This window comes from Ambystoma mexicanum, chromosome 4q, assembly GCF_040938575.1.
Source record: "Ambystoma mexicanum isolate Mex_15411 chromosome 4q, UKY_AmexF1_1, whole genome shotgun sequence".
Taxonomy (NCBI): Eukaryota; Metazoa; Chordata; class Amphibia; order Caudata; family Ambystomatidae; genus Ambystoma; species Ambystoma mexicanum.
Genome location: NC_090928.1, coordinates 259,074,923 through 259,096,171, shown reverse-complemented (window position 1 = coordinate 259,096,171; position 21,249 = coordinate 259,074,923). Strand labels below are relative to the sequence as shown.

General features: G+C 45.9%; 1 protein-coding gene across 1 annotated transcript in view; it reads left to right on the top strand.

Moving 5' to 3' along the window:
• LOC138467234 (kinesin-like protein KIF28) overlaps nt 1-21,249 on the top strand; it is a 516,126-nt gene that overhangs the window by 192,875 nt on the left and 302,002 nt on the right. The window contains exon 10 of the mRNA XM_069607266.1: nt 15,355-15,478. Coding sequence (XP_069463367.1) covers nt 15,355-15,478 — 124 coding nt within the window. The remainder of the gene's footprint in view (nt 1-15,354; nt 15,479-21,249) is intronic.

Genomic DNA, 21,249 nt, shown 5'->3' with positions numbered 1-21,249 from the left:
TCCCATTACCATTCTGGGAGCAGTATTACGAAAACTGTGCACTAGTGCAAGTGAAGTTAGCATTAGATCATAAATGGAACTAGGGCGAAATACATAGTTTAGTGCATTTTTGCGCCAGGGCAAAGTACTAGGACTGGAGGAAACATTGCCCTGGTGAAAAAATGCATGTGTTTGTGTAATGGTGCAATTTCTGTCTCAGTGCTAATTGCACTTCCACTGGTGCAAAGTTTCTGTAGTACTTTCCCTGGACGGGACACTGTATTGCTGAGGGCATTTGTTGCATAGTTTCCTGTGTCCTTTCTTTATGTTTGCGCTTTTCGCACTGACCGCCTCACCCAACACTCCCCCTCCTTTGGGGGCAATGCACACCGGCAGGATACGTGCTTTGGTGTGGTTTTCCTGTACATTTAGGATACTTCTTGAATTGACCTAGATTAAAAAGAAAAATAGCCTACAATGTTTTAAATTTCATGAATTTCTTTTGAATATTTTGACTACTTTAAGTTATTAGATGTGTATACTGTGTTCCACTTCCATTTGCATGGTATAATGGTGCATTGGAATCTGGAAAAGATGGGGGCGGGGGGCAACTTGGGACATGAGCAAATGGCATGACAGCTTTGCTGATGTATTGGTGCGTGCGGGTGTTTTACTGAGTGGTGTGTGTCAAGAGCCGGTGCAGTATCTCTATCCAGAGGGGAGCATCGTGTGCCCCTAGCCAAGATTGCCTTGGTTGAGGCTGTGTTATATACGTTGTTGTGAGAGAGGTAGAGTTCTGATGTTTTCAGTGTGTGGTGGGAGGGAGTGGTCAATTTCTGTGTATGGGGGGCTTAGTCAGTATACATATTGGGAGGTGGAGAGTAGAAATTGCACGTGTTAGTAAGGAGAGCAGGCAATGGGAGACCTTGATGGGTATTTGGAGTTCCTTATTCAGTGTAACGGTGTGGTCATCCTGGGAGTGCTGCACCTCAGAGTCACTGTGGGGAGAATCCCAGAGCACCCTACAGTGGAGCGATACCATGCACAGCCTGCAACACCGGGGGCCAGAAATCACAGTGCAGAGAAATAATCAGGAAAGACTCACAGGAGCAAACAGTGAAGGCCCCTGGGGGCAAATCACAGTGGAGGAAAATGGCAGCATGGTACACCTCAGAGCAAATAACAGTGGGGACATTGATGAGTAGAGTCACAGAAGGTACCTGGCAATGTGCACAATCCAGGAGCAAAGAGTGGAGAACCTATGGAGCACACCTACGGCGGGAGCATCTTGGAGCACATTCCAGGGAGACATGGGAGCAAAATATAGTGTGTAATATCAGGGAGCAAATCAGGTCAACATCTCATGTGTATAGGGGGTAGTAGGAGGTATGTAGGGGCAGATTCACAGAGGTGAATAATTTGCTAGGAGTAGCTGCTCATGTGCAGGTGGCTGCATAATTGAAGCAGGTGAGGCTGTGTCTATAGATGGGTCTCATGAGTAGGACTAGCTATATGTTGACGAGCAGGGGTGATAAACTTGATCTTTGCAGTACAACGGATGTTATGTTGCATATGTTTGAAGCGCTCACGCACCTTCAATACTGCGTTGTTGGGTCAGTTCGTACACCTTTATTTGATTGGGTTGGCCTATATCAAATCATGGGGCCTCATTATGAGGTGGGGGGCATTCCAGCAGGAAATCCACCGGAATACCTCCCAACGGAAGAATCGTTATCGCCAATTGATCCGGCGGAATTACTGCCGGATTACAAGTGGTGGTGGTTCAGTAAATCCTAATTTTTTCAGAATCCATTCTACTCTATGGAGCTTTTTCGGTAGAATTATCGCAGATTTTGCTGATTTTTTGGCAGAAAGTGAGAAGATTTACCTCCAGCCAAATGCTGCAGGTAAATCCCCCACTCCAGGGCCAAACTCATAGTATGGCAGAGTGGCGGTAATACCGTTACTGCCACTTTTTACCTGCAACACCATTCTTGCTGATATTTTAATGTTAAGGGGCTCATTACAAGTATGGCAGTGTGGGAAAAAATTGTCAGTAAGGGAATTACTGCCACTTTTCCCGCATCGCCATACTACCAGTATGGCCCTGGAGTGGGGAATTTACTTCCAGCATCATGCTGGAGGTAAATGCTCCCACTTTCTGCCAACAAATGGCAAAATCGGTGGAATTACTGTGGCAGTAATTTCACCAGTGGTAATTCCACCAGAAATGACCCATATAGTCCAATGGACACTCAAAAAATGGGGATCAACTCTGTTGCAACCACTTGCAATTCGACAGTAATTCCGGCGGACCAAGTGGCGGTAATGCTAATTCTATTTGGCCGGTATTCCGGTGGATTTACTGCTGGAATACTGCCCAAATCATAATGTGGCCCTAACTTTGGGCCTCATTACGAGTTGGGCAGCATTCCAGTGTTGCCGTCACTTGGTCCGATGGAATTGCCTCCAAATTACAAGTGGCAGAATAAATCCCAAATTTTTCAGAGCTCATTGGACTCTATGGGGCTTTTTCGGCAGAATTACTGCCGGCGGAATTACCACCTCAGTAATTCCACCGATTTTGTTGATTTTACAGCAGACAGTGGGAGGATTTACCTCCAGCATGTTGCTGGAGGTAAATTCCCCGTGCCAGGGCCATACTCGTAGTATGTTGGTGCAGAAAAAATGGTGTTAATTCCATTACCGCCACTTTTTTCCTGCACCCCCAAACTCGTATTGGCTTGGTAATTCTGCCTGAGTAAAAAAAGTGAGGGTTCAAACGCATCATGTGCGTACACCCTGGAGGTCAAGTTTTGTACAAAACGGCATTAAACGTTACTGCAAAAAGACAGGCTAAAATAGAAAGAAGCTGTAGCCATTTACCATGAAGCCATCTTTCATGCAAAAAAGTGTTCAATCAGGATTAGCCTTCAAACGCCCCTAACATCAGCCATTAATTATTTAAAACCCTTGAAGAAATATAGGTCACTGGGGCATGTTAGTAATATAGTCAATTCTTTAAAAGCTTTAAAAGCTTCTTTACCTCAGAAATACAAAAAATACACAAGGCAGTTTTGGGGATTCCGAAACAAACTTGCATACCTACTGCAGCATCCCTGGACCTTACTGTTTCAAAACCAGTCTGGGTTGATAACAGGGAGATGAATGCTCAAATGCTGTGGAGGTCTTTAATAGAAGCTGTCTGGAAATTGTAAGGCAAATATTGTAAGGCTTATGTGCCCTCCTGAAATCCTACAAACTTGCAGTAACAATGGTAGTTCCAATTCCTGCCTAGATTTTAGTTAATGTTACCAGGTTTTTCACAGGTCCCATGCTTAAGATTATTTCAGCTTGTCTACAAGAGGCAGAGCTTCCTCTGCCATTAAACCAAGTCAGTATATCTTCTTGCTTGGAAACTAGCAATTTAGACCCAAAGCATATCAGCAATTATAGGCCTACAGCTTGGATCCCACCCTTATCAAAAGTTATGGAGCAATGGGTGTTACAGTACCACCGGAATCAACAAGATGCATATATCATCATGCGTCCCCCTTCAATATAGGGAGATGAAACACTACATTAGAGCATCAATGCTCAAACTGTGAGATGATTGCCCTGGAGACAGTATTCAGGGACCAGGATGCACTAGAGCTTTTGCTTGACCTGTCAGATGCTTTCAGCATGGTGCAGTGGCGCTTGAACGTCTCCTGCTCCATTTAATTTGTGGTAGCTGTGAGGGTTGGCTTTGGAAAGGGTTATCTCTTTTCTTGGTCTCCCTAATCCATGAGGGACGATAGGTGACTATTCCTCATTCTCCTGAGGGGGTTGGCTGGATTCTGCAAGGTTCGGATTTATACTCAGTATTGTTCAATATCTTCATGATCGCTCTGATCCTCTTGATCATGAGTTGTTAGCTGGATTTCCAGTTCTTCTCTGATGAGTCTGTGTGAGAATCCTGCAATGTTTTGATGTTATCTCCTCTTTCGCTTTACTTCCTTTCCCCTCCACTCATCCCTATCACCTCCACCTTCTGTCATGGTTCTCTGGAATGACTCTGTTTTGCAAGCAGTACATTACAAAACCATCTCCCTTATTCCAGAAGGTCTCTCCACTGGCTTCCAGTTGGAGAATGAGTCCTATTTAAAATGACTAAACCTATATTTTACTTAGTAATCTATTTATTTAATGTCTTTATATACAGGAGGACCAATGCTCTTTCACAGAATAACGTACAATAGAGAGTTCAGGACAGAGAGGTAGAGTTGAGGTCATCATGCGAGTGGCTACTCTTCTATTTGCTCGGCCGCCAATGCATGTCTGTGCTGAGAGAGCGTATGAATGGGGTGACCCATGGTTGAGGATGCTGTAACTTAGGGGTGAAAGTACGCAGTGGGAGGTGAGAGGGGAATGTGTCATACTGAGAGGGGAATGTATCATACAGTAGACATTGCAATCTGGAGAAGACCGTGTTGGTGGAAAAGCCATTGGGTGTGAAGGGGGAGAGTGAGAACTGTAGGTCAGAGAGATAGAGGGGATGGCAGATGGTTTACATTTCCTTTTAGTAACAGGTGAAGCAAGTGATGAGGAAAGGTCAGATGGTGGAAAGGAGATGGTGGTGTAAACAATTGAGTGATCAGATATGGATGGTGTGACAGTAAGTAGTATTAGAGGCTGAGAAAGAGGTAGAGATGAATAAGAGGTTTGTTTGTTTGTTTTATTGATTTATAAAACGCACCAAACCCTAGGGTATCTGGGCGCATTACAGTAAGGTTACAGTTTAACAAGAGCAAAAATTAACGACAGTGCATAAAGAATAAGACAGTACAGCACGACACATATTAACAGGTAGTGAACATAACATGAGCAACACAGAATGGTAAATACAGCAGGTGGTACAGCAGTTGTAAGCAGCCAATATACTGTCCTAACCACATTATATATCCTTTGTGGACAACCAAGTTATGGACTTTCTCCTAAAGTTAGTGAAGGGCTGGTTCATTTTTAGGGAGGGTGGGAGTGTGTTCCAGAGCTGAGCCACCATAACTGGGAAACTACTCCCCCCTGATCTTTTTTGTTTGTACCTAGGAACAAGCAGGCAGGCTGACCTGGTGATTCGGGATACCCTTTTTACAACAAATTTCTCAATTAAGTATAGTGGGGCAGCATGATTAAGGCATATATAGGTTAGTGACATCATTTTGAGCTGGATCTTGTCCTTGATGTACAACCATTTATTCCATCTTCTTGACTCAGAGATATATTCTCTCCTGGATATACTCACAGCGTATTATTTTGCAGTACTTGGAGTTTATTAATCACGTACTTACTAGCACCTAAGTAAAGTCCATTGCAGTAATCCACTTTAGACGGTATAAGGGCTCTGGCAAGGATAAGGCAGCTCTATTTAGATAGGAAAGGTTTACAGGCCTGTATCAGCTTGCAAGTATATGCTGTTGCCGAGGCCGTAGCATTAACTTTTTTGAGGAGGTTAAGTGCTAAGTCTAGGTATGTGGGATATATTGACCCACTTGACGGCATTGACCCACATCACTAAACTGCATTTGTGCAGAAACAACCTGGTTGCGCTGGCTCCTGTGCGCACCAGGACCGCAAAACTGCGTTTTGGCAAGCAACAAAAAGTTGGCTGCACCATCCTGCCTAGCCCACTTCAGACAAGATGGAACAAGGGGACACAATGAAAAAGTATGCCAGTGTGTCCTGAAACATAGAAATGGAATCAAGTGAAAAGGCAGCACTGCTTTGCAGAAAACCCTAAATTCCCCTTCAAAATGAATCATTTTCACCCTTTAAAAATGCGCTTTTGGCACTAATTCCACCTGTGCAGTTTAAAACCACTGTGATTAAGAAGGCCCTGCCATGCCCATCCCCACTGTCCCTCAGTAAAACCAAGCCTTATTCCAGAATGACAGGATGTGCCAGCCAAAACCTGAAAACCAACAAAAGCTGTACTACATCAAACACAGAAAAGTACTTAACTTTGGCTAAAAAGCATCAAAATCACTGTTTGAAAAGGAATCAGAGCTGTAGGTACACATGTCAATTTTATGGAGACCTCTGCCTTGTCCAGACTGTTGTGTAAACCATATTGGAAAGACAGATGCCGAACCAAATTTAAAGGAAGAAATGCTAACAGTTTTCACACGTGTAAAAATGGGCTTTGCTGACTTTAAGAAAAATTGCCTATTTTAAAAGTAAACTGTTGAAGGAAAGCCTGCCAATACCTAGCAATGTGAAGGGGTTTGTGGCTGGTGATAATACACACATAGGCTCTTTTTATTCCACAGGTTGTTTTTAATTCAAGACTCAAAATAAGAAAATAAAGATTAAATCAACTGTGCTGGGTTTGCAATCTCCAAGAAAAAAAAACAGTTGTTCAAGTGCCAGCCCTGAAACTTCCCCCAAGGGGAAGGGGGCTATCATAAAAACGCTCAGCAGATACTGGAAACCTCCTGATAATTACGGGGTTGAATAGACTTTTGTCTCTGCTGGGACCCAAACAATGGAGCTCTCAGGGAAGGAAGCCGGAGGTGTGAAGAGGGCCATATAACTCCAGTCAAGGGAGAAACTCCCACCCTGCTCTAAAGGAAGTGGCAGTTGGCTACAGCTGAAAAAAAAAAAAAAATTGTGCAGTGACAGACAATGGACTGCCTTTTGGTTACAAAGACTATTTTATAAAGAAACTTTAAAGACTGTTTTTATCTCTGCAGCAAGAATTAGTAAAAATATAAATATTTCACAGTTTTAAATCTATTTTTATGAGCTTTCTTTTAAAACTTGGTAGAACTCATTGCCGCATGGGGAACAGAAGTTATAAAATATGACAGATTCCAAGGAAAGTATTAATGTTGCAAACATAAAATTGTATACATACATCCCTGGGGATAGTTCGTATCTTTGTATAAAATTGTGGAATTTTAGGCCAAATCTTTCATGAGTAAAATTACCAAAATGTACCAGAAAGGCGAAACAAGAGATTGCAATTGTAGAAATGTATGTTTTTGGAATAATCTGATTTTCAGTAAAGTAAATGTGGGAGTTTCTGAACATGGTAAACCTCACCTCATAAAACTGACATCACTCCCTTAGCAATCCAACCAGTTGAGAGCAAGGCGGAGACTAGCACCCCTGCCCAATCCAAGTAGTTTAGGGGCGTGCATAGTTAACCCTGCCCAGCCTATACTTTGATGGTGTCATTTTACTCTATAAATAAGGGTCCCTAAGACACACACCCACACCGAATCTTCCTGATTTTCCTGCGCCGGCGTCCTGTTCCTGTTTCATCTATCCAGACTCCAGATCCCAACTACAAGGCCAAGCATTGCTGATCCTGCTCCAGTAAGGCCTACAATATAGACACACCCACTTAATTTCCCATTAACAAGGGGAAAACTGTGGTACTTTTGGCATCCTGATCCAGATTAGCTTGCCACCACACTGCATGCTGCTGCCATCCTGCTACCCTGATGACCCATATTATTCAGTAACCAGAATTGCCAATCCAGAAGTGCTACCCGGTAACCAGTCCCTTCCCAGCTGATCCTATCCCACTGATTTTGTCCGGCTGGCCTTTGTTAGACAAGATCTGTGTGATGACCAGAATGCTGACTGTCCAAAATCATAACTAAAGTGGACTAGGAGTATCAATAGGAACATTAGAAAACCATAGTATACCTTGCCTTGCTTTGTTCCATTCCAATCTCTAAGCTATCTTATTCTGACCCCGATATCTTGTTAAAACTGTCACAATCATTCTTGCCACCCTGCTTTGATTTCTTGTTCTAGCGCCATCTCCGTAGTAATTCTGCCTTGTGTAAAACCTGAGCTATCAATCCTATTTCGAGTGATCGGACTGGTTCCGCCAGGGCGGGCACTGGGAAACTAGTGTTGAGTTTGCGAATCAACCCTGGAGCTTACTGTGTTCCTCTTTGGTAACCTAGCCTGAATGCTCTAGGGTAGCGTAAAACTGTTCTTGTCGAAACTGTTTTCCTTTCCTTTTTCACCGCTCCATTTTCCTAAAAATGAACCTCACTCTATCTAGTATAACTCACTCAATTTACCATCTGGAGACCTAATTTCACTTCCATATCGTACTTAGGATCTATAGTTACAATATTTCACCCGTTTTTATTAAAAAACGTTTTGTTAATTTCAGGCGGGAATTGCAAAAGTTTGCTAATTTTCCAAAGTGTCATTTGCTGCAAACATGTTTTAAAACCTGCCATTCATTTTCAGACTGTATGCTCTTGGTTATACATTGCTTGTGATTGTTAGTATCCACATTGTTGCTGTAGTAAGGAATAATATTTGCTTCAAGGTTTTTACACACATTCATTCATTTATTCATCCATTTCCGAGTGTCATTCTTAGCATTGCCAGGGTTTAAAATCTGTTTTTCTCTCTTGTTTGGGGCAGGGAAGGTCTGATTTCCAGAATGTTTTCTATTTGTCATTCTCGATTACCTGCTGTTTCTGTTTATCCATTTAGAATTGATTATTTGTGGGTTGAGGGAACATTGCAGGGGGAAATTCTAACTCAAGTGCTATCTTACCTAAAATAAAAAAGTGCTCCTATTCCCTGGTGTTTTGTAGATGTGTCAATAGAAGGTTAAATAAGTGCATTGCCTACATTTCTGTTGTTCTTATCACCCCATTGGTGATTGCTGCCCCATATTCAAAATTGTATGATTTCTTTTAATTTTCAAATACATAAATAAATATTGTATTTTACCAACCAGTCTGGTTCATGGTCCATTTTGACCCGGGGTATTTGAAAAGGGTGTGTGATATGAGTGGTGTATCCACTCAATATTTAATCTAATCTATAAAACATAAGCATTTCAATTGCACGCTGCATACTGAGCTGAGACTAAGGTGTGTGTCGCCTGATTGAAATCCCTAAGGTGTGTGTTGCCTGCTTGAAACCTAACGTTTTTACCACTGATGCCACTTTTAATGTTGTTCGTGTCGATGTTAAAGGAGGCATATTCCTTGCTGAGTTTGTTCAGGTTAGATGGGGAACCTAGAATTGGGAGCTCTGTTTTATCGTCATTCAGGCAGAGACCGTGGGTGGCCATCCATGCCTGAATGATTAGATACATTTTGTTCACAAGTGCTACATCCGTATCGCAGTTACCAGTAAGGGGTAGGAGGATCAGGGTGTCATCTGCATAGTTAGTGTAGGTGACACCCAGATGATCCAAATCAATGAAGAGTGGCTTTGTGAAGATGTTATACATTGTTGTTGACACGCAGGAGCCTTGAGGAACTCTGCATGTCATAGGGATCGGGGGAGAAGACTCTCATGGTCCTGTTATTGAGAAAAGATTGGATCCATGCTATTGCATCCTGGGAAAAATGGGCTGCTGTGGCAAGATGATTGCATAGCACTTTATTGTCGACCAAATCAAAAGCGGCTGATGGATCCAAAAGTAATAGCAATGCAGTTTTCCCCTTGTTTTTAAGTTCATTGATCTGGGTCTTTAGATCAATCAACGCCATTTCGGTACCATGTTGTGGTCTAAAGCCAGATTGTCGAATCCCTAGGAGATGATTGGTCTCTAGGTATTCCTGGATCTGAAGGTAGGCAACCTTGTCTAGTATATTCAGTAAAAACTGGACCGTTGTAATTGGCCTGTAGTTAGTAGGGTTAGCAGGGTCCAAGGATTGTTTTCTTTAGGAGGGGTATGACCCAAGATTCCTTTAGATTGCTGGGGATGGTGCCAGATGAGAAAGAGGCATTGATTAATTTGGAGATGAAGGGTGCCAGGTCTCTGGCAGCGTCTTTGATTATCTGAGCTGGGCAGCTATCACCTTGGCATCTTGAGAGTTTGAGGGAGGTGAGGATTTTTTGTACCTCAGGGATAGAGACTTTGGAGAATTTGAAGCACCTCCTTTGAAGCACCTCCTCCTTGGTGACCTCAACATTCGCCTTGATTCTCCCTGTCCCTCAACATTGCTCTTTCACGACCTCTGCGATTCCCTCTCCCTCTCTATCCCCCCCTCTGGCCCAAAGCACTCTGCAGGGCACATACTTGATGTCTTGATCTCCTCTAGCCTCCCCCTATCTATCCCTCTCTCCACTCCCCTCTCCTGAAGTGACCACTACCTCCTCTCCTCTCATCTCTCTCTCTCTCTTCCCCCCAAGCCTACACCAACACTGCCACCTACCTTCCTGGACATCCGGCCCATGAAGCGTGTGTCAGTCGAGGCTTTTGCTTCCACCTTCTCCCCACCCCCTCTTCCTCTGGCTGACTCACACCCTGACACAGCCCTGTCTTCTCTCTATTCTTCTATTTCTGATACTCTTGATGTTCTTGCCCCTGTCATGAGGATCCGCCTGAAGTCCAAAGCCAAGTGCAATTCCTGGTATGACTCCGACCTAGCTACACTTAAACGTAGGTGTAGGGTGGCTGAGAGAAAATGGAGGGATTCCTGCTCATCCTCTGACGAACTGGCCTGTCGCCTTCTCCAAAGGCAATACAGTCTCTCTGTCCGTACCAAGAAGAGAGTCCACATTCAAGCCCGTGTCTCTGCAGCATGTAACAGCTCGGCCAAACTCTTTAAAATTTGTAAGGAGCTGGCCAACCCTGCTGCAGTCTCTACCCCTCCCCTTGCATCTCAGGCTCTTTGCAATGCCCTGGCCTCACACTTTATCTCAAAAACCCAGGACATCCCGTCCACACTCTCCTCCACCCCCCACCCTCCTTCTCTTCCTTTCCTCTCTTCTCCCCTGATGAGGTCGCTAGACAAGTCCGATCTATGAAAGCCTTGTCAAAACAGGTTTATCCCTGTTCCTCTAAAACTCTCAAGGACCACATTGATACCCTCGCTCTGGCCCTTGCCGACTTCTGCAACCATTCCTTTGCCTCAGGATCCTTCCCCTCCCCTCTTAAGCACTCCCTTGTGCATCCTCTCCTCAAGAAACCCACAGCGGATCCCTCTTGTCTGGCCAACTATCGCCCAATTTCTATTACCCTCTTCTTAGGCAAACTCTTTGAAAAGCTGGCCATCTCTCAGCTAAACCTTCATTCTGATTCTGTTGGCTGTCTCCATGACCATCAGTCTGGCTTCAGATCTGGCAGAAGCACGGATACTGCTCTCATGAACATCTGTGAAGATCTGCTTTCCAACCTTGACTCTAGCATTCCCTCTGTTCTCATCCTACTTGATCTCTCCTCTGCCTTCGACATGGTCAACCATACCATCCTGCTCAATCGTCTCCGGGATAACTTGGGCATCACCGATCAGACTCTGGCCTGGCTGACCTCTTTCCTCTCTGATTGACCCTCCCAGGACCAACTTGGGTCCTTCCTATCATCTGTCTTCCTCTCCACCTGTGGTGTTCCCCAGGGTTCTAACCTCTCACCCTGGCTTTTCAACCAATACCTGGCAACTCTCGCCCGCTGCATTGCCATTTTCTGCTCAAACTTCCAGTGCTACGCAGACGGCACTCAACTCATTTTCAGGCTGCCCTCGGCCACCTCCTCCACCTCTCTCATCACTGATTGCCTAACTGCCATCCAAGATTGGTGTGCCGCCAACGATCTTTGTCTTAATGCCAGCAAGACAGAGATCCTCCTCATTGGCCCACCATCACCTTCCTTTCCCCTCACTCTCTGGCCGGCCTCCCTTGGCCGTCCTCCTATCCCCACCTGCGAGGCCAAGAACCTTGGTGTCACCTTTGATTCCACACTCTCCTTCTCCGCCCACATCACTGATGTATCAAAAAAGTCAAACCTCCTACTGCACCTCCTCCGAGGTATTCTTCCTTTCCTCTCATTCCCCCAGAAGCTCACTGTCTCTCTAAGTTGGACTATTGCAACAGCCTCTTTCTTAATCTACCTGCCTCTACTCTCCGCCCTTTACAACTTATCCAGAACAGGACTGCGAGACTTGTCCTTGGCCTCAAGCCCTGGGATCGTATCTCTCCAGCTCCGAAATCTCTTCATTGGCTCCCAGTGGATGCAAGGATTAAATTCAAAACCCTCTGCATTGTCCACAAGGCTTTCTGGGGCCTGGGTCCAACATACCTTCAGCTATCCCTACGCAAATACCTCCCATCTCGAGCACTCCGCTCCTCTACCTCTAACTCCCTTAGGGTCAGTCGTTTCTCAAAGAAATAAGCTGGGAGTAGATCTCTGTCTTTGGCTGGGGCCTCCCTCTGGAACAGCCTCTCTAAACCACTCTAAAACATGAGGATAACCATCTCCGGTTCCGGAAGCACCTCAAAACCTTCCTCTTTGCTTCTGCCTTCTCCTCCCCTCTCCCCTGTTGATTCTACTCTCCCTCGGCACCATGCACCTGGCCACCCTCTGTCCTCTGGGCCCAGGTACCTGCTCATCTTGCCACCCTCACGCACTGCCTCCGGGCCACCCCCTGCACTGGGGTCTGTGTCTGTACCCATACAGCCCTCCCCTTTTCCTCCTGCACTTTCAGACCTACATGGCCTGCTGCCATAAACCCAGCACTTACCACTTGCTGGCTGCACTCTGATTGTTTGTTGTCTTTTTATTTATTGCTTTTATTAGTATTTTTGTTTTTTCCTTCTCGCTCCACACTCTCCTTTTGTTCCCCCTTCCATGCACTTCTCCTCCTTCTCCCTCTACCCTGCACTTGCACGTTCTCAATGTCACTGGGCCTAGTAAGATCGTTGTTTTTGTTCTCCCCTGTTCCCTTTCCCTTGCCTTGTCGCGCTCTGAAACACTTGTGTATGAGCACGATAGAAATAAAATATCAATCAATCAATCAATCAATCGAGGAGGTATGGTGGAATATCCTTGGGTTCTAAAGGAAGAGTCTATGTTAGGTAGGTTCCGTTTTTTGTCAGCTATTTTGTTTTGGAGAGTGGCAGTTTTGTTAGTTAGAGCATTCTGCATGTTGGTACACTAGAGTTTATCCTTTAGGCATGTGTCAGTGGGGAGGATGGGACCTCCATTTTTCTAAGGATAACAAAGAGTTCTTTAGTACTAGAACTGGCTTGCTTAATTCTATTGATATGGGTCTCACATTTGGTAAGTCAAATCTCATCTTTATATTTAGCTGAGAGATTCAACAGGTTTGTTTTATTCTCTGCAGTTGGGAGGTGCTTCCAGAAGACTTCCAGTTTTCTCTTTTCCACTCGCATGGCTTTAAGCTGAGGAGTGAACCATGAGTTCAGATGAGCTCTGGGTTTGCCTCTGCGCATTTTAAGTGGGCCAATATTATGTAAGGCTTTGGTCATTGTTGAATTGTAGACATCTACTAGTATGTCTGGGTCCGCAATGTCTTCCAAGGAGTTCAGGATGGGGATTACATGTGATAAAATAGAGTCCACCGTAATATTCTGTTTGTTCCTGGTGAGGAGTGGTGGCGCTGATTTATTAGGCTTCGTTAGGTGGGTGTTAGCTGAGAGAGTGAAAGACAGTAGATAGTGATCAGTCCATGATTGAGGTGCAATTGACGTAATTGTAGTTTCACAATTAAGATCAGCACCCAATCTAAGGTCCTGCCTTTATTATGCGTAGGCTGAGTGACTCTTTGGATCAGGCCGTATTCGATAAGGTCCAATGGGTTACCCCCTGTGTGGGTATGTAGGTTATGGATAGAGTGGAGAGCAAAGACTGACATTTAGATTTCTGAGAATTGGTTGGAGGGGGAAGGTTTAATTCACCTACGAGAATTGGGTGATGTTTAGTGGAAACAGAATCAAGGAGTTGCCCAAGATCATCAGAGAATGGTCCAGTTGGGACCAGGAGGGCGATAGATGGAGATGATGTGAACCAAGTGAGGCAGAGCAATATTAGAAATGGTGAATTCAAAAGATGTAGGAAAGGATGTGGCATTGGAGAATTCAGAGGCGTTGAGGCGGGAAGAGAGTAGGTGTCTGACATCTCCATCTCTGCCAGTCATTCAAGGAGAATGAAGGATAGTTTGGAGTCGTGTAGGGCTGTAGGGCTGTCACATTGTCAGTCTCAGATGGAGAAATCCAGGTTTCAGTGATAGCAAGAAGTTCTAGGGGAGGAAAGCTCGAGTAATAATAATAATAATAATAATAATTTGGCATTTATATAGCGCTATGAACCCTCGGGTATCTGAGCGCTGCTTATTATTACCCACGGTGTGTGGTGCTCATTTATCGACCTCGGAAGTTTGGCCCCGCCGGGATTCGAACCTGCGTTAGAAAGCCCTGCACAGATGTCAAAGCGAACGCTCTACTCGGTGTGCCACTTGACCATGAAAGTAGTCATTGATAAAGGAGGGTTTGTTGCATACAGACTGAACATTCCAGAGTGCAATGTTTAGTTGATGAGGTAAGGAAGAGTAGGGACCTGGATTCAAGGGGAGTGTGGAAGGAGATAAGAGGTTCTAAGTATTGGTCACAAGTGCCTGAATCAAATTTGCCTGCCACACTGCAAACACATTAGTAACTATCCTTTAAGAAAATCCTTCCTGCCATATTACTTGTAATACTACCTAACAGTGGATTTATACATCTGCACAGCACAGCACCGTCAGATCAGTGCCCGGAGGCAGTATACAGTCTATTTCAGAGGCACTTAATGAATGTATTCATTTATACTCTGACTCATTTTCATGTCTTTGAATTTGGGTAATGTTACTTCATGATCTTTGTTGCAAGGTTGGAAAGAAGAGTAGTGAGTAAAGATGGGACATGTGAAGCAATATAGACTTTAGATATATGCATGGAAAATGACCTGATCTGGCACCCACCCTGCCCCCACGCCCCCCCCACCCCCCCACACACATGCATGCTGGAATGCAATAATACATTTCTTATACTTAATGTTGTAACATTTATTTGAATTGCAGTACTTAGATGTGCATGCCTAGCATACAACATTGTTGCCCCGCTGATGCTATTGATTTATCTGGTGTGCTATATTTTACTTCCAATATTACTGATAGAAAGGTTGGGATCCTTACGACTTGTTAGAAAATGTTCAACACTTAATATGGAAACAATAACAGGTTTCAAAAGTGTGGAGTTGCGAGAATGCCAGGAGCAATGTGAAAGTATGTATGTCTGTAGGCATGCTTTAGCCTGTACTTGTACTTTCTAGTACCGAAACAGTTAGGATTCAAATTGGGTTGATCATTTGGAATGTCACCAAGGACACAATAATCCAGTCCCCCTTGGTTTTTTTTTACCAACCATTATTTCTGGAGCATTTTTCCAATGAGGTCAGCAGAAATAAACACATACTGCAACTTCCAGAATGCATTAGGTAGCAACCGTGTGATAGAGGGTTACTTCTGTGCAGTCATCCTATGAACTTGGACACTGCTGACATTTCATCACTAATGCCATCACTATTTTGACTCCCTGCTATCCACACATTGTTTTGTCTTTCAGAATTTCAGACAAGCATGCTGCTTTCACGAACATGGAGAATAAAGTTACAGTCACCCCTATTGGAAAATCTAAAGTGGTGGTCAATGGCGTGCCCATTATTATAAAGACTAAACTTCAACACTTGGTAAGTCTTTCAAAACAAACGGTTGGGCCAGCTATTAAATTCCCATGTAGCGTTCACAGATTAAGGACTTCATGCGAACATTGTAGTTGTCCGCATTACTCAGCATTCACATATTTCGGTGTACGCTTGGGGCAATAGTGAGACATTCAGGAATGTTATATGGGTATATTCATTTTTTCTGTTTAATGCGCATTGTGGTATTCAGCTACATCAGAAGTCAAGGATGAACCCTCATAAACCTTGCATGCCTTCGATCCATCCTCTAAGATTCCGATTGGACACATCAGTGCATCCTGCTTGGCGGGGCATTCTCTTACTAAGAGCAATACCTTACATAGGTTTAGTTACATCACATTGTTTTGTGATAGAATATGTTAATACCAGCTGCATTATTATATTTTTGGTATTCAAAATGTACCTAAATACTGAAGAAATGGTGGTGAGTTGTGCTCGTGAAAGCTCTGCCTTCGGCCGCCATATAATTATTTTGCCACCAAATGGCAGAACCTTCACTATACCTTACATTCCAAAGACTGCTCTCATCCTCCTGTTGGAAGGCACAGAGGGTTGTATGGCTAGCTTCAGGGCACTTCCTCTAGCCATGCTGTATGTTTCTGTGAGCAGCTATCTTACCAAGAAGGGATCCCAATTACCCGAGGACCATATATGCACAAACCACAATAATGATTACTCCTCGGATCATATCTTCTGATCTGCATCATTCTTTAGATTCAACTGAATTAGTAAGTCATCCCGAATTGATGAAGACTATTCAGCCAGTGTTACAAATATAACATATTGCATTTCAAGATAATATAAACCTTATGTCAACTGTGCCATACTATCTACTAACATCTGTAGGCAGAATATTGGATCCCTAGAAGAAAAGGGCACAATTACCTTGAACGGAAGGGGTGGAAATAAATATTCACAGACATTAGCATTCTGAAATTGGGCCTTTTGAGATGCGTAATTAATGATTTTGACTACACTGATTAAAGAGCGGAAGCCTGCTGTCACCAGCAGTGCTCTGTACCTGCCTCAAGGTGACCGGCGTAGCCAATGAATTAAGCCTGTTATCACCAGCAATGCTCTGTCCCTTACTCCAGGTGACCGGCGTAGCCAATGAATTAAGCCTGCTATCACCAGCAATGCTCTGTCCCTTACTCTAGGTGACTGGCGAAGCCAATGACTTAAGCCTGCTGTCACCAACAATGCTCTGTTCCTTACTCCAGTTGACTGGCAAAGCCAGTGAATTAAGCCTGGTGTCACCAGCAGTGCTGTCCCTGCCTCTGGGTGACTGGCGTAGACAACCTATTAAGCCTGCTGTGACCAGCAATGATCTGTCCCTTACTCCATGTGACTGGCATACCCAATGAATTAAGCCTGCTGTTAATAGCAATGCTCTGTCCATTACTCCAGGGAACTGGCTTAGCCAATGACTTAAGCCTGGTGTCACCAGCAATGCTCTGTCCATTACTCCAGAGGACTGGTGTAGCCAATGACGTAAGCCTGCTGTCACCAACAATGCTCTGTCCCTGCCTCCAGGTGACCGGCAAAGCCAATGAATTAGGCCTGCTGTCACCAGCAGTGCTCTGTCCCTGCCTCCAGGTGACCGGCAAAGCCAATGAATTAAGCCTGCTGTCAGCAGCAGCGCTCTGTCCCTGCCTCTGGGTGAAAGGCGTAGACAACTAATTAAGCCTGCTGTCACCAGCACAGATCTGTCCCTGCCTCCAGGTGACCGGCGTAGCCAATGAATTAAGCCTGCTATCACCAGCAATGCTCTGTCCCTTACTCTAGGTGACTGGCGAAGCCAATGACTTAAGCCTGCTGTCACCAACAATGCTCTGTTCCTTACTCCAGTTGACTGGCAAAGCCAGTGAATTAAGCCTGGTGTCACCAGCAGTGCTGTCCCTGCCTCTGGGTGACTGGTGTAGACAACCTATTAAGCCTGCTGTGACCAGTAATGATCTGTCCCTTACTCCATGTGACTGGCGTAGCCAATGAATTAAGCCTGCTGTCAATAGCAATGCTCTGTCCATTACTCCAGGGAACTGGCTTAGCCAATGACTTAAGCCTGCTGTCACCAGCAATGCTCTGTCCATTACTCCAGAGGACTGGTGTAGCCAATGACGTAAGCCTGCTGTCACCAACAATGCTCTGTCCCTGCCTCCAGGTGACCGGCAAAGCCAATGAATTAAGCCTGCTGTCACCAGCAGTGCTCTGTCCCTGCCTCTAGGTGACCAGCAAAGCCAATGAATTAAGCCTGCTGTCACCAGCAGCGCTCTGTCCCTGCCTCTGGGTGAAAGGCGTAGACAACTAATTAAGCCTGCTGTCCCCAGCAATGATCTATCCCTTACTGCAGGTGACCGGCGTAGCCAATTAATTAAGCCTGCTGTCACCGGAGGTGCTCTGGCCCTTACTCCAGGTGACTGGCATAGCCATTTAATTAAGCCTGCTGTCACCCGTACTGGTCTGTCCCTGCCTCCAGGTGACCTGCATAGCCAGTGAATTACACTTGCTGTCCCCTGTAATGCTCTGTCCCTGCCTCCAGGTGACTGGCATAGCCAATGACTTAAGCCTGATGCCACCAGCATTGCTCTGTCCCTGCCTCTGGGTGAAAGGCGTAGACAACTAATTAAGCCTGCTGTCACCAGGAATGATTTGTCCCTTACTCCAGGTGACTGGCGTAGGCAATGCATTAAGCCTGCTGTCAACCGCAGTGCTCTGTCCCTGCCTCTAGGTGAAAGGCGTAGACAATTAATTAAGCCTGTTGTCACCAGCAATGATCTGTCCCTTACTTCAGGTGACCGCATAGCCAATTAATTAAGCCTGATGTCACCCGTAATGGTCTGTCCCTGCCTCCAGGTGACCGGCGTAGCCAGTGAATTATGCCTGCTGTCCCCCGTAATGCTCTGTCCCCACCTCCAGGTGACTGGCATAGCCAATGACTTAAGCATGCTGTCACCAGTATTGCTCTGTCCCTGCCTCCAGATGTCACTGGCAAAGACAATGAATGAAGCCTGCTGTCTCCAGCAGTGCTTTGTCCCTGCCTCCAAGTGTGACTGGCAAAGCCAATGAATGAAGCCTGCTGACTCCAGCAGTGCTCTGTCCCTGCCTCTGGGTGAAAGGCGTAGACAACTAATTAAGCCTGCTGTCACCAGCAATGATCTGTCCCTTACTCCAGGTAATTGGCGTAACCAATGAATTAAGCCTGCTGTCACCAGTGTTACGTAGTAAAGATGTTTACACGCATGCGCGAGCCTCGTTTCGGCTCACACATGCGCTATACTAATAAACAAGGACCGAGAGGGCAATTTCCGCCAGGACCCCATAACAAGCAGACGTGTCAGTGAGTCTCTCTCTACTGTGTGCGTGCGTGCGTGCTGTGTGGGGCGGCTTGGGGTACATTAATGGTCACAACATTGGCGACGAGGATGGGATGTGTTGCGTACGTGTGCGAGATCCTTTACACGTGCCATACGTCAGAGGAGGCATCTTCTCACACAACGCAGCTCCGGATCCTACGCGGCAAGTTGGTGGCCATTTTAGAATAACACACGCGACAGTTGCGGCCCGAGAGGGTGCTCGTGCGCTGTCCGTGTGTTTCATTTGAAGACATTTTGGAACCTTCACGGCTACCAGCCACATGGTGGCCGCGATTATGTTAATGTGTGGGTGTTTTCCTACACACCTTCCTGCACAGACTGGTCCATGTGGCAGGGGAGATTCTGCAAGGAGGAATATTGCAGCACAAGACCTATCCACCCGGGAGAAGAGTCACTAAGGTCAGTGGATACTCTAGGCAGCCGTGGTATCACGGAATTTCTAAAAAAAGGGGTACTGGAAGGTGTCAAAGTGCCAACTCAGTCATCAGACCAAGGGAGTGCGGCGCTCACCATTATAACACATACCAGGTTTGCGGCCTCACTCCATAGAATGGGGTGCCTTTGTGGCCTGCAAGGATGGGTGAGCAGGATGGAGCAGCCATTGCCCTGGCACAGATCCCACACCGACAGCAAGGCACTCTGGCACCCAGGCCAGAATTTGACACTTCAGGACCCCCGTCCAAGGGTGGGGAAGCTGAAAGCAGAACCAATACGTCTACACATCGATGAGACGGTGAGGCCCACCGCTTTGAAACACAGAAGAGTACCATTTCATCTAAGAGCCCAAGTTAAAAAGGAACTCCAGATGTTGATAGACATGGACATCATCGAGAGGGTGGAGGGCCTTACCCCGTGGGTATCCCCGATTGTGGTAGCACCAAAACCTAAGCAGCCCGGAGCAGTACACATTTGCGTTGCCATGCGCCTACCTAACGCCGCCAAAAAAAGAGAACGACACCTCACGCCGACGTTAGACGACATCATAGGTGAACTGCAAGGTGCAAAGGTATTCTCCAAATTGGACTTGCGTTCAGGTTACCACCAACTAGAACTGCATCCAGAGTCACGCTACATTACAACCATCACCACACATGAAGGGTTGTACCAGTTCAAGAGGTTGAGCTTTGGAGTGTCGTCAGCGGTGGAGGTGTTCCAAAACGTCAACAGTGGAGCCCTCGCCGGACTGAAAGGAGTCATCAACATGAGCAACGACATCCTTGTCTTCGCGGCATCTGAGGCTGATCACATGAAGCGGCTGGAACAGGCACTGGACAGGCTAAGCACCCTAGGTCTCACACTCCACAAAACAAAGTGTGAATTTTTCAAGGAGCACATCAAATTCTTTGGCTTCGTCTTCCACGCTGGGGGCATTTCTCCACATCCTGAAAAGGTGCGTGACATTCGCGAAGCGGCCGCCCCGGAATCACGTGCAGAGGTTTGAAGTTTCTTGGGCATGGTTAATTATTGCGGGAGATTCATTAGGGGTTTGGCATCGTTATCTGAGCCTTTTTTACGAGAGCTAACGAAAAACAAAGTGCCATGGACATGGACTGCAAGGGAGCAAAAAGCGTTTACGGACATTAAGGCAGCGCTGTCAGACCAGGAAATAATGGCGTACTTCAACCCAGAAAAGGAGTATGAAATCGTGGTGGACGCTAGCCCGGTGGGCTTGGGTGCAGTACTGTTGTAAGCCAATGCACAAGGACACATGCGTCCCATTGCTTACGCCAGCAAAGCCCTCTCTGAAACTGAAAGGAGGTACTCTCAAATTGAGAGGGAAGCCCTGGCGATATTGTGGGGGTGCCGCCACTTCCGACTGTACATTCTAGGAAAACCGGTGGTAGTTATCACTGACCATCAACCTCTAATACCAATCATGGCAGGGGCCTCATCAAAACTGTCCCCGCATATCGAACGGTGGATGCTGTCGCTGATCGAGCACGGGGTGAAGTTGCAGTACAGGCCTGGCACACACCCCAGCACAAGTTGCAATCTGGACCAGGTGGAGGTAGTGGAGAGCCTGGAAATGGTACGCAGCATCGTAGAGGCTGCCATGCCGGTAGCGTTGGCACATCAAGCCATCATATTGGCGTCAGACAACAATGAGGTGTCCCGGTTCATACGATCTGCCATTGGAAGTGGAGAGTGGAAAGAAGTGCTCGTCAACAACTCCAGGCGGGAGACAGGAGCACAGAGAGACATGCAAGCCCTATGGAAAGCCCGAAACGAGCTCTCAGTGTCGGAGGATGGACTCATTTTACGGGGCCGACAGATAGTCATCCCAAGGTCTCTCCTAATCAGGGTGTTGGAACTGGTGCACACAGGGCATCAAGGGACAGCTAAAACAAAATGCACGCTTGAGGCCCAAAGTATGTTTCCCTG